The 14,607-nt window shown below is 43.1% G+C and overlaps 1 protein-coding gene across 2 annotated transcripts in view; it reads right to left on the bottom strand.

Moving 5' to 3' along the window:
• The window catches only part of PMF1 (polyamine modulated factor 1), a 25,365-nt gene extending 12,944 nt beyond the window's left edge, over positions 1-12,421 (bottom strand). Inside the window, exons 1-2 of one of the 2 annotated variants that reach the window (XM_007457901.1) lie at positions 12,240-12,400; positions 4,068-4,094 (exon numbers count right to left, since the gene is read on the bottom strand). In XM_007457901.1, the coding sequence (XP_007457963.1) occupies positions 4,068-4,094; positions 12,240-12,400 (188 nt within the window). Of the gene's footprint in view, positions 1-4,067; positions 4,095-12,239 lie in introns of both variants that reach the window. The other variant, XM_007457900.1, reaches the window with a different exon arrangement.
• Between the last annotated feature and the right edge of the window lie 2,186 nt (positions 12,422-14,607).

Here is a 14,607-nt window from a genome sequence, read left to right on the forward strand (position 1 = left end):
TGCTGAGCTGTAGGGAAAACCAACCTGCGGTTTAAAATATCCGTTTGGATAAATGACATGTGAATAAACTAGCTTTTACTATGTAAAGATTCCTGTCCTCGCTATAAATACTTGGTCTTTGGGACTGAGGACTTCTAATGACTTGGGAGAGGGTCAAGTATTTGGATACATTTTAAAAGTCTGTATTCATACATGACATTTTACTGAGCCCTTTTTATGTGGAAACCAGCCATAAGTTCCTACTTAACCAAATGAGAGGAAGGCCGTTCTAGCAAGGAGAAGCAGTAAGTGGAAAGAGCCGGTGGCAAGGGTGGGGGGACAGTGCAGCACTCAATGCAGAAGAGCTTATGTGCGTGTATGTTTGCACCTGCACGCAAGTGTGCATATGCTGCACACCCATGGCCCTGACCATGGCTAGAGAGACAGGAGGGGCCAAGGAGTTAATGGCCTTTTACACTAAGCTAAGGAGCTGACATTTGATTCTGGAAGCAACCCTGAGCCAATTAAGCAGGAGAAAGACACGCTGAAATCCGAGCTGTAGACTGGAGGGGGCAGGACTGAAGCTGGAGGGCCATTTTGGAAGCTGGTGCAACAATCGTATGAGAGATAGTGAGGGCCTGAACTAAAGCATTTGCACAAGGATGGAGAGGACACTGAGGAGACAGGCTGGAACCAACAGGGCTTGGTGGCTGACGAAGTAAGAGGTCAATGAGGACTCCCAAATCTCTGGCCTAGAGAATGAGTAGATGGTAGTATCTTCAACCAAGTTTGGGACCACACAGGGAGGAGAAATCCTGTTTTGCTGAACTTAATGGTTCTGAGGGACACCAAGTGAAGATTTCTAGTAGTAGACTGTTAGAGATAGAGGTCTGAAGCTCAGGAGGAAGATGTGGCTTGGGAACCCTCATTTATTCCAAAACTATTTATTGAATATCTACTATGTGCCAGGCACCATAATAAGCAATGAGTAGAGGGTGGTGAACAAGACAGATAAGATCCTGTCCTCAAGGACCTTACGTTTTATGTGGGGAAGATAGACCACAAACAAACTGGCAGACAGTAGAACTATATACTGTGATAAGTGCTATGAAGGAATAAAATAAGGTGCCATGGTAAAGAATAACCAGGGGAGAAAGGTGGCTTTAGAGGTCAGGGAAGAGATGGAGGAAAACCATTGCTGGCAGAGCAAACAACAAGTGCAAAGTGAGAAAGCTCTTGACATTCTAGGAAATGAGGAGGTTAGTATGACCAAGTATAGTTAGAGAGGGGAACAAGAAGTAGGCAGGGGCTAGAACATGTGGGGCCTTGGAAGCCATGGTAAGGAGCAATGAACAGTCACAAAGGACTTACAGCAGCAGCAAGATATCAAATGGGATGTGATCATGAACATGTGTAGGTGAAGTAAGGAAAGGGCAATACTCACACATTTAAGGGACAAGTGGAGAAAGAAGAGCCCAAGAAGGAGCAACTAGTGAGGTAAAGGGACAGAGAATGGTGTTGCAAGCCAAGAGAGAAATATCAAGGACAGAGAAGTGGTTAACAGTCAAATGCTGCAAGGAAAGCAAGTAGGTTAAAGATGAAAAAATATCCAAAATATTTAGCAACAAAGAGTTATTAGTGACCTTGAAAGGAAGGTTTTAGGGGAATGGTGGCAAATTGCCCTAAGCTGAGGAAAAAACTGGAGATGGAGAACTAGAACCTGGGAATGCAAAGACCCAAAGCCACAACTTGGGATGTAAAGGGAAGGAAATTGACGGGGAGGTCGCTAGGAGGATGCAAGATTGGGCATCTCTCAGCCAAATTTGTAAATGTATAAACTCCTGCCTGGTGGTCTCAATTCTCTCTATGAACCAGGTGTTGGGGTCATTTTCACTGAGAGGGTACAGGGAGCAGAGCAGGGGAAGGGCCTGAGGGACACGATGAAGATTTTAAATAGCTACTGTGGAGAAGTGCAAGAGAACTGGCTGGAGACACGACGATCATGGGCTCACTGAGGGCCCACATGAATTCCAAGAACATGACTTTGTGGAGGCACCATTTTCCACCATGGGTGAGACTCTACAGTGCTGCTCAGAGGCTGAGTGTAGGGGCAGAGGAGTGCAGACAGGATACTGAAGTTCGGTTTGACAGTCGGTGGGCTAAAAGAATGAGGGAGCAAAAGACCTGTGAAACAGAAGTGTGTCTGCCTTGCATCTCCAACTGAACCTATCCAAACAGACGTCTTGATATCCAACCCCCGACCCATTTCTCTCCCCCAGCTCTCAGTGGGGAGAGTTTCTTCCCCATCTCAATAGATGGTAAAACCCTCCACTAAACCACTATCATGAAGAGTCAGCATCCACTTGGAGTTCCCCTTTCCCTCATCTTCCCCTCCAATCCATTCTTTTTTATTTTTTAACCTTTTTTAAAAAAATGTATTTATTTATATTGATTTTTGGCTGTGTTGGGTCTTCACTGCATGCGGGCTTTCTCTAGTTGCGGCGAGTGGGGGCTACTCTTCCTTGCGGTGCACAGGCTTCTCATTGCGGTGGCTTCTCTTGTTGCAGAGCATGGGCTCCAGGGCGCGTGGGCTCAATAGTTGTGGCTCGTGATCTCTAGAGCACAGGCTCAGCAGTTGTGGCACACAGGCTTAGTTGCTCCGCGACACGTGGGATCTTCCCAGACCAGGGATCAAACCCGTGTCCCCTCGATTGGCAGGCGGATTCTTAATCAATGAGCCACCAGGGAAGTCCCTGTAGTATTTTATTAGATAGTTATTATATTTACGTAACCACATTCTTCAAATATTGGACATTTTTGGTGGTTTTCAACTATTTTCCACTGAACGTGGAGCTACGATGAATATTTTTTGTATGTAAACTTTTTTGAAATAATTATAGATTTGTACGAAGCTGCAAAGAAATGTATCCTCCCTGATGTTATTAACATCTTACACAACTATAGAACAATATCAAAACCAAGAAGCTGACATTGGTACAATCCAAAGAACTCATTCAGATTTCAACAGTTACACATACATTTGTTTGTGTGTGTACATCTTTTTTTTTTTTTTTAATTTACTTTTGGCTGTGTTGGGTCTTCGTTGCTGCGCCTGGGCTTTCTCTAGTTGCGGCGAGCAGGGGCTACTCTCCATTGCGATGTGCGGGCTTCTCACTGCGGTGGCTTCTCTTGTTGTGGAGCATGGGCTCTAGGCACACAGGCTTCAGTAGTTGTGGCTCACGGGCTCTAGAGCGCAGGTTCAGTAGCTGTGGCAACGGGCTTAGCTGCTCCGCAGCATGTGGGATCTTCCTGGATCAGGGACCGAACCTGTGTCCCCTGCATTGGCAGGTGGATTCTTATCCACTGCACCACCAGGGAAGCCCCTGTGTATCTTTATCACATGTGTAACCACCACCTCAGTCAAGATACTAGATGCTTTTTAAATATATTTGTCGGACTTCCCTGGTGGTCCAGCGGTTAAGAATCTGCCTGCCAATGCGGGGGACACAGGTTTGATCCTTGGTCCAGAAAGATCCCACACGCTGTGGAGCAACTAGGCCCATGCACAAGTACTGAGCCTCTGCTCTACAGCCTGCAAGCCACAAATACTGAGCCTGCATGCCACAACTACTGAAGCCCGTGTGCCCTAGAGCCTGTGCTCCACAACGAGAAGCCACCCCAATGAGAAGCCCGTGCACCACAACGAAGAGTACCCCTGCTCACCACAATTAGAGAAAGCCCACACGCAACAACGAAGACCCAACACAGCCAAAAATAAATAAATAAATTTAAATAAATAAATTTGTCATGATGTGGGCTGGGGTCTCAAAAAAATCAGAGTCTAGAAGCCTAGAAAGACCTTAAAGAATCCTACCAACAATCGATCATCTGCACAGCAGTCAGAGTACCTTTTAAAGATCAATCACTGTATTCAGAGCATTTCAAATAAACAGATTTTTAACCCAGTGGAGAGCCATCTCCCACACACGGAAAAAAAAAAAAAAGATCAGTCACGACTTAAAAAACATCAATGGCTTTCCATTTCTCTTAGAATAATAAACTCCCTTGCACCTAGTAAAAATAATAACCTCTTTATATAATGCAACAAAGATTGACTATGAGGAAAAATAGATATAAACAACTGTGATGGGAGATTTTAAAAAAGAAATGAATGGCTCAATCAAGAAGATTTTTTTAATGAGCATATAAATATATATATATATATATTATATATATATATTTTGGCCACGCCTCGTGGCATGCGGGATCTTAGTTCCCGGACCAGGGATCAAACCCGTGCCCCCTGCAGTGGAAGCATGGAGTCCCAACCACTGGACTGCCAGAGAATTGCTAAAATATTTTAATAATAAAATTTAAAAGCTCAAACTAATAAATAAGTATAGAATTTTATACCCAAGAAATAGAAACTGCACTCTTTTCAAGTGTACACGAAACACTGACAAAAACTGCCCATAGACTTAGCCATATAGAGCCAGTGTCAAAAATTCCCCAAAAATCAGCATCCCACAAACTGTGTTATTTCACCATAATGCTATAAAATTAGAAATTGCAACAAAAGGAAAACTTTTTAAAAATTACATGTCTGGAAACCAAATGACATACTACTAAATAATCATTGGGTTAAAGAGGAAATGGTAAGGAAAATTACAAAGTACATAAAATTAGATGACAATGCCCATATGTAAAAAAATGAAATTGGACCTCTTTCTCATATCATACAAAACCTAACTTAAAATGGATCAAAGACCTAAATGTAAGAGCTAAAACTATATAGAAGAAAATATAGGTGTAAATCTTCGTGATCTTGCATTACACAATGTTTTCTTAAATATGACACTAAAAGCTCAAGCAACCAAAGAAAAAACTCTTCTCAATTTTTAACCTAAATAAATAAAATTAATAAGTAAGTAATCTAAATTGGACTTCTCAAAATTAGAATTCTTACAAGCTAACAATAAAACAACAAATAACCCAATTAGAAAATGAGCAATGAGGAACTTCCCTGGTGGTACGGTGGTTAAGACTCCACACTCCCAATGCAGGGGGCCTGGGTTCGATCCCTGGTCAGGGAACTAGATCCCACATGCATGCCACAACTAAGGAGCCCGTGTGTCACAACTAAGGAGCCTGCCTGCCACAACTAAGCAGCCCATGTGCCGCAACTAAGGAGACAGTGAGCCACAACTAAGGAGACTGCCTGCTGCAACTAAGGAGCCCGCCTGCTGCAAGAGCCAGCACAACTAAAAAATAAATAAATAAATAAAATTTTTTAAATGAGCAATGAATTTGAATAGACATTTCTCCAAAGGCGATACACAAATGGTCAATAAGCACATGAAATATGCTCAGCATCATTAATCATTAGGAAAAGGCAAATCCAAGATGCTATGTGATACCAATTTACACCCACTAGGATGACTATTGGCCGTAATTAAAAAGATAGACCTAACAAGTATTGGTGAGGATGTGCAGAAATCAGAACCCTCAGAAACTGCTGGTGTACATGTAAATTGGTACACTTGCTTTGGACAATAGTTTGGCAATTCCTGAAAAAGTTAAACATAGAATTACTATACACTCCAGCATTTTCACTTCTATGTATATCCCCAAGAGAACTGAAAACACCTGTTCCCAGATGTTCATAACAGCATTACTCATAATAGACAAAAAAAATTAAAAACAACTCCAAATGTCTATCAACTGATGAATGGATAAATGAAATATGGTATATACATACAATGGAATTATTACTCAGTCATAAAAAGGAGTGAAGTACTCATATATACTATAACACGGATGAACCCTGAAATCATTAAGCTAAGTGTAAGAAGCCAGACACATAAGACCACATGTTATATGGTTCCATTTATATAAAATGTCCAGAGAAAGCAGGACATCCAGGGCTTCCTTGGTGGCGCAGTGGTTGAGAGTCCGCCTGCCGATGCAGGGGACATGGGTTCGTGCCCCGGTCCGGGAAGATCCCACATGACGGGGAGCAGCTAGGTCCGTGAGCCATGGCCACTGAGCCTGCGCGTCCGGAGCCTGTGCTCCGCAGCGGAAAAAAAAAAAAAAAAAAGCAAAAACGCAAATCCATACAGACAGAAAGTAGATAACGGTTACCAGGAGCTGGGAGACTGGGATGAGAAATGGGAAGTGACTGCTAATGAATACCGTACAACGTTTCTGGAGTGAAAAGAATGTTCTGGAATTAGATAATGGTGACGGTTCCACAACTTTTTGAATATACTAATTTCACTCATTAAAGGGTGAATTTTATGGTATATGAATTAAATCTCAATTTAAAAACATAAATGACTGAAAATATTAGATATAAGAATTTGTAGAAACCAGCAAAAGCAGTAATTATATGAAAATTTATGGTTTTAAACACATTTTTCAGAAAACAAAAACGATTGAAAAAGAAGAGTTAAATGTTCAACTCAAGAATTTTGGAGCTGTTCCCTGGTGTCCTAGTGGTTAGGATTCCAGGCTTTCACTGCCGTGGCCTGGGTTCAATCCCTGGTTTGAGAACGGAGATCCTGCAACCTGCATGGCGCCACCAAGTAAAAAAAAAAGAAGAAAGAAAGGAAGGAAGGAAGAATTTGTGAAGAGACTAATAAAATAAATCTAAATAAATTTAATAAAATAAGGATAGATACAAAGACAAAGAGACCAACAGTAACCTCAAAACACAGAAATTAAAAAAAAAAAAGGCTGATTCTTTAAAAAGATTAATAAGATAGAACTCTGGCTACATAAAGTCCAAAATAAACAGCATATAATGGAAAAAAGGGAAATAATGAAAATTAAATTAATAATTTCAAACAGTTCAAACAGTTACGAGTTCATATAACAGGTGAAAGAGACAAATTTCTGGGGGGGGACCTGTAAAATGGCAAATCTGTCACAAGAAGAAATAATATCTAAACAGACTTGTAGCCCTTAAAGAAACAGAAACACCAAAAATCTGCAACAAACACTATGGGAACACTTTGAGGACAAAACAAAGGTGCCTACTGCATCATTGCTCTTTAACATAATACTGGCAGTCCTCGACAACCCCAGAAAGTTCTAGGCATAAATGAGCTCTTCCAAACTTTTGAGGACTAGATAATCCTGATTTTATATAAATTGTTCCTGAAGAGGGATATATGTGGCTAATATATCTTTGGTTCTATAAGCTGATAAGGACAGTGAAAGAAAAGAAACCATAGGCCCATTTCACTTATGGCATACAAACACTGATCTAACTCAATCCAACTGTATTTTTTAAATGCATCATAATTAAGTAGATTTATTCCAAGAATGCAAAGATAGTTTAACTTCCATAAAATCTACCAATGTAGATCATCAACGTTAATGAGCTAAAGAAAAAATTATATATATGATCTTCTTAACTGGGGAAGAAAACATTTGATAAGTTCAACACCGAATCATGATCTTTTTAATAATTCTCAGAAAACTAGAATGAGACAGGGACTTCCTTAATTTGCCAAAAATACATACCAAAAATTGCAGCTGAATGTTTTGAGGATCCAGAAAAATTCATTCTAAAGTTTACAAGGAAAAAAATCAAGGTTCTCAAATAGCTGGGTCAATTTTAAAGTGAAGAGAGAAAAGGGACTTGCTGTACCAGATTTACGGTTTCCTACAAAGGTTTGGTATTAAGAACCCATATGCACTGGCACAAAGACAAGTGAATAGATCTGGAGCAGAAGAGAGACCCAGGGACACAATAGGCGGAGGGACTTGCCGTACGATAAAAGGGGCTCCCTAAAGCAATGGGGACAAACGAACTGTTTAGTTGACAATGATTGGGAAAACAAAAAAATAAGACTGACTGAGACTACCACTTTACACCTGAATCCAGACAGATCACAGATTTAGAGTAGAGAGTAAAATGATAAAATAGCCAATAGAAGAAAACACTGGAGATTATCTTTGTGACCTGGGCATGGGTATAGCCTCTGTAAACAAGGCCTCAAAAGCACAAGCCATAAAATGAAAAACATGAATTACACGAAAATTAAGGGTTTTAAAATACAAATTGATTAGGCAATACTTAGCAATTTATTATGACTGAAGGATGCGAAGTTAGTGCAAAGGCTGAGAAGAGTCATGAGTATCCATACTGCTTGGGAGAAGGTCCCTTGGGATGACTACATTTCTCTTTCTGCTTCATCTTCCTGCGGTAAAGTGTAAGCAACTAAAATCTGTGTAATTTTTTATTTAATTAAGGATTTCTGTTACTCAAAGGACATCATAGACAAAGTTAACATCTAATAGAGATAGCTATTTCCTCTTCAGTCTGAAACAGACAAAGGATTGATATCTAGACTATACAGGGAACTCCAGCAAATCATCAAGATAAAAAACCCAATTAAAAAAAAAAAAGGTCCCCCCCAAAAAATAAAACTATAGAAAATAAGTAGGCAGTTCACAGAAAAGGAAGCCAAATGACTAATGAGGTATATAAGGAATTGCCCACACCTATGAGGAATTAGAAATGTGCAAATTAAAATAATAATGAAATACCCCTTTCACACCTTCAGAATAGCAAATATTACAATGGTAGATACCCAGTGATGGTGAGGACACAGGAGAAAGGAACAGCTTTTCTGGAAAGCAATCTGACAAAACATAGGTAGATATAAACCCCTGGATCCCTTGATTCCAATCCATTATATACCTCAGAGAAATTCTAGCACTAGTCTGTGAGGGGATGTACCCTGACATAATTTGTGGAGGAGGGAGCTGGAAGCAACCAGGTGCCATGATAGGGAATGGGTAAGTGCTAGATGCATATCATGAAATGACAAGCAGCACTGAGAGCTCTGAACCATATGCATTTATAGTATATGGTTAGATCTTTTTTAAAAAATCTATTAAGTGAAAAAAGACATATGCAGCACAACTATCATTCATATAAATTTAAAACATACACAGGGTACTTCCCTGGTGGCGCAGTGGTTAAGAATCCGCCTGCCAATGCAGGGGACATGGGTTGGAGCCCTGGTCTGGGAAGATCCCACATGCTGCGGAGCAACTAAGCCGTGCGCCAGAACTACTCAGCCTGCACTGTAGAGCCCATGGGCCACAACTACTGAAGCCTGCACACCTAGAGTCTGTGCTCTGCAACAATGAGAAGCCCACGCACCACAAGGAAGAGTAGCCCCCCGCTCACCTCAACTACAGAAAGCCCTCATGCAGCAACAAAGACCAAAAATAAATAAATAAACAAATTTAAAAGAAATACACAGACAAAACAACACACTTTACAAGGATGCAGACTTATTCAAATGTCACCTTCCTGCACTCACACTAACCCAGACCCCTTCCCCATTGCTCTCTGTTCCTTCACGCTGATTTATTTTTCTTTGTGGCACAAGGAAGTCTATTCCACAAGAGCAGGGACCTTCCTATCTTGATCACTACTGTATCTCCAGCTCCTAAAACAGAGCCTGAGACACTGGAGATGTCCAAAAAACATTTGTACATGAATACATGAATAAATGGAGGACATATAGCCAACAGAAAGCAGGGCCTGTGGGGAGGAGAGAGGAGGGTAAGAATGAGTAAGGGAAAGCCAATCAATCAATCAATGGAGAGATCTTGCCTGGACATAAAATGATGGTGTGTCATGAATGGGCCATAAAAATGATTACAAATTATTTTATCAAATTTATTACTATGGAAACTAGGCCCTGCTTGATAAGGCTGTCACCTGCCTGTGCGGCCTCCTCTGATTTTCCTCTCACTCTGCCAGCTCCTAGAACGCCCTGACCATTTCAGGACCTTTGCACAAGCTGTCCTTCCTTCCTATAAGCTTTTTCTCTAGTTCTTTGAAAAGCTGGTTCCCTCTTATTCTTTGTTTCATATCAATGTCACTTCCTCAGAGTGGAATCCCCTAACTATCCTATCTAGTGTTTTCCTTTCCCTCAAGTTGCTCATTCATTACCTTACCAAACTCTATGATTATTTTGTTTACTTCATGTCTCTACCCACTGAATGTAAGACAGGGGCCTTGTCTGCTTTATCATATCCCCAGCACCTGACACAGTGCCTGGCACTGAATAGTCATTCAAATATTTTCTGAGTGAATCAGTGAGTGAAGAGATGTATCATAAGGTTTTTGTAGGAAAGGTAAAGTCCTAAAACCAGGAGGTAAGGAAATAGGGAGCAGATGAGAGTCTTGACAATATTAAAGAACAGGGGTAGTGGGGACATAGAGGGTGGATGCAAAACAGGCTGTGGTCAAACCCCTTAAAGTTCTGATAACAAGTGTTTCAGCATTAATGTTCTGGGGTATGGGACCATGGACAAAACTCTTCCTTTAAAGTGTCCAATACTGTTGTGACAGGCTGGGACCTGGGACGCTTTCCTGCAGTGCTTGCACCTAGGCAAATGTCTCCTCAAACAACAATACAAAGTAACTATAAGGGACTAAAAACAACTACATACATGCACAGTTGGTGCAAATTCTGATCAAGATACAAAAAGACCAAAAAGCCAACTGTCACTTTCGAGGTGTCAGGAGCAAAAGCAGGGTACTGCCCATGATCCCTGCACACAGCACCGCTGAGGGGGTGGGCAGACCACCTAAGCCACCTTTCCAGCGGACCAATGGATCCACGCCTACCCTCACCCCATTTAAGGGACCAGCTCACTCCCCCTCAGAAAAACGAGCAAGGACACCTGTAACTTGTTTTCACTCCCTCATGCAGCAGCATGAGTCTCAATAAAGCCTTGCCTGAATTTCTCCTCTAGCCTCTTATCAATTTCTATTTTTTTAAAAATATTTTTTCTTTTATTCATTTTTTTTGGGGGGGGTTAATTTATTTTATTTATTTTTGGCCGCGTTGGGTCTTTGTTGCTGCACATGGGCTTTCTCTAGTTGCAGCGAGCGGGGGCCTCCCCTCGCTGCAGCGGGCGGGCCTCTCACTGTGGTGGCCTCTTCCGCCGCGGAGCACGGGCACCAGGAATGCGGGCCTCAGCAGTTGTGGCTTGAGAATGCTCAGCAGCTGTGGCGCACGGGCCCAGCTGCTCCGCGGCATGTGGGATCCTCGCGGACCAGGGCTCGAACCCGCGTCCCCTGCATTGGCAGGCGGATTCTCAACCACTGCGCCACCAGGGAAACCCATATCAATTTCTATTGATTAAAGTGTCCAACAATTCAGGTCAACAGCATTATTAGAATATTACTCATATAAAGTAGAAATCAAGAGAGGAAGTGTTTCTTTCTATGGTAATACATTTAGTCCTCACAACCACCCAGTGAAGGTTATTACTATTTCCATAACAACAGCTAGAAGTCTAATGCTTTCTACATGGCCGGCACTGTTCTAAGAGCCTTCCGAGTTTTTACTCATTTAAGCCTCAGAAAGACCGACCCTATGAGAAAAGTACTATTGTTTCCATTTTATTTATGAGGAACGCAGGCACAGAGCAGTTAAGTCTCGCTCACTTTAAGTTGGGCCATGACTTGAACCCTAAATCTAACTCCAAAGCCTGTGTCTTTCCCCTCAACCACCTACAATCAAAACTAGGCTTACTGCGGACTTCACTGATGGTGCAGTGGTAAAGAAACTGCCTGCCAATGCTGCGGACACGGGTTCAAGCCCTGGTCCAGGAAGATCCTACATGCCACGGAGCAACTAAGCCCTGTGCCACTACTACTGGGCCTGCGCTCTAGAGCCCGCGAGCCACAACTACTGAGCCTACATGCTGCAACTACTGAAGCCCGTGCACCTAGAGCCCCTGCTCCGCAACAAGAGAAGCCACCACAACGAGAAGCCACCACAATGAGAAGCCTGCGCACCACAATGAAGAGCAGCCCGGACTCGTGGCAACTAGAGAAAGCACGCAGGCAGCAACTAAGACCCAACGCAGCCAAAAATAAATAAAATAAATAAATTTATAAGTGCATCTATTATTTAAAAAAATAACAAAACAATAACTAGGTTTACTGGAAGGAGTAGCTACTTGTCCTAAATGTGCTCCACATTACCTAATTATGTATTAGTAAACATCACGTGACTTCCGGAGGCTTAGGAATTGAGGGTAGAATATGACTGCCAATAAATAACCCAGAACCCCAGACCCACGTGACTGGGCTGGTTCCCCTGGGGCCGTCCTGGTCTCGCGGGGTTTAGACTCTGGCGGGACAAACCCTCTTTTTGCCTCTCGCCCACCTCAACCTACTGCGAGATTGGCACTCAGCCTCACTTCCTCCACCTTACCTCCCAGCAGCGACCAACTTCTGGATGAAAGTGTCCACCATGGTGTCAAAAAGCTTCACCCTCGAAATGGTAGTGCCGGGGCGCGCAGATTCCTGAGATAACTCCTCAGGCCCTTTTTCCTCACAGCCGCTGCCTACGTTGACGCCGCTCGCTTCGGCCATGTTGAAATAAAACCGCCAAAGCTAACTGGCCCGGCCGCTCCGCCCACCGAAGCCCCCGATTGGCCGCTCCCGGCACTGCGCGCCTCCGATTGGAAGCAGCGAACGTCTATCACCGAGCCGCGGGGAGGGGAAACTGCCGGAGGCGGAGGGTTACACACATATTAATACAAGAACGATACACTTACGTAACATACTTTCTCGGCAAGCGGGCAAAATAAGCGCAAAGCTCAAAGACTCAATAAAAACGTTTAATTACACTTCGGAGACTTCATACAGTGCAACAGTGAATGTTTGCTGTTAATATTCACGAGTCCATTTTATCAAATGTTAACTGCATCTGCACTTTATTCCCCTGTCCTTAAATACTCCCTTCAGGTTTCCCGTCTTGCCCAGTCTCCCGAAAGTTTCTTCCAATTTTGGCTACAGACCAATATATCAGAAATTCCAATTGGTCCAGATCCATGGTCCTGGGAAAATGGAAGCCCACTATCCCACCCCCACCAGGACATTTTAACCAAACCCAATCCCAGTCCCTAAAATATTAGATGGGAAAGTAGGGGCCAGGGGTCCCTTTTAGTAAATGCCCATCATCCTTTAAAACTGTGTGTGTGACAGAGAGAGACAGACAGAGGAAACAGGTGAAAGATTGAAATACTGTACAATAAAATAAAACAGAAGAAAGAGTCTGGAGGAGTCTGGGATGGAAACAACCTAAGACATGAGAAGCAGGAGACTACCTCCTGTCCCTGATACTTTGCAATGGTGGGGAAGGACTGAAGACAAGACTGTAGGGAGGGGAAGGTGTGGAGCTGAGAAAACCAACCTCCAAAGGTCTCACTAGGATGAGTTTAAAGAGAAAGGAGGGAACCCTGGCTTCTATTATGTTGGTGGTTCTTAGGGTAAAGGAGTGACTGAGAGGCAGGAAGATTCAGAATGATCTGTGGGCCCAACCCTTTGGATGACCATTTGTGAAGAGAAATTGGAGGACTCTTGACAAAGTGCAAGAAGGGACAGACAAAAATAAAAATAAGTGAAAGAGAAAATAACCCTCAAAGATAGAGCCCAAGATGGGCAGCGGTGGTGGTGACGGTAGAGAATTCAGATTCTGATCTTGCCTGGGGGATAGAATGTGGGGCAGCCATAAGAAATATCAAGGCTTCAGGTAGCTAGCACCTTTCAAATTGGCACCATGGCCTCTCCCAGGGGGTGGGACCAATAAGAAAGTTTGAAGGGTCATCCAAGCCAGATGTCTCAAGTAAAAGTGCAGGGTTTGATATGCCTTCTTCTCATTCCATTTACTGCAACTCTCCTCACCTGCAACACAAGCTTGGTAGAGGAGGTGTGTGTTGTGGGGGAAGGATGAGGCAGGGAAGGAGCATTCATCATCTAGCTCCTGAGAGCTTCAACAGATCATCTCGGCAGTATCAGGCTGGTAAATGCAGTGGTCCTGGTATTGGGTGAGTTCCTGACCCGCCCTTTACCCGCCTCCGAGCATCCCTCCAGAGGGTACCATGACCGGGATGACTCCTCAGATCGGAGACAAGAAAAACACAAACAGTTCCACATCTCAGAGATTCCCATTGTGAGACAACATCTGTTTCTGTGAGTCCAAGTGATTGGGGTATATATGTGTGTCATGACTGCCTGGGGCTGAGAACCTCCACTGCCCTCTCCTAGGTTTGGCTCAGCTGGCTGAGGGAGATGCACTAGGGCACACATATCCTCCTGTCACTTTCCAAACCAACTACTCTCTAAACCAGACTTTTCAGGGTAGTGTTCCAAGTCTAGTGTGTCCCAGACAGTCTGATCTATTTAGAGCTGTGCCTACCACTGTAGTCATCTGGGCCAGGAGGAAAAAAACAGCTTATATATCCTGAGGCTGCTGGGACTGAAGGGACTGGGAGGGATAGATAACTGGGATTGAGGGAAAAGCTACATGATATTTTTCCGCCTGTCTGAGGAAGGGGTGGGCTCTGACTGCAGGATTGGTGCTTTAGCAGGATTAAGACAGTAGCCTGGTTCACAGAAAAATACACAAAATAAAGTATCAACATTTCTCCCCAACCTAATAACTCTCCAAAGAGAGGATGAGTGCTCTGGAGAACCAGAGGTTTTTGCTGCTCCCACTCCCTGTGCAAAAGTGCCTGGCACCTTGCCCCCAGTGGCAGGGAAAAGCAGAGTAGTCTGGTGGGCAGCTCAGTCCCAAA

This window comes from Lipotes vexillifer, unplaced genomic scaffold (assembly GCF_000442215.2).
Source record: "Lipotes vexillifer unplaced genomic scaffold, Lipotes_vexillifer_v1.1 scaffold238, whole genome shotgun sequence".
In the NCBI taxonomy this organism is placed as follows: domain Eukaryota; kingdom Metazoa; phylum Chordata; class Mammalia; order Artiodactyla; family Lipotidae; genus Lipotes; species Lipotes vexillifer.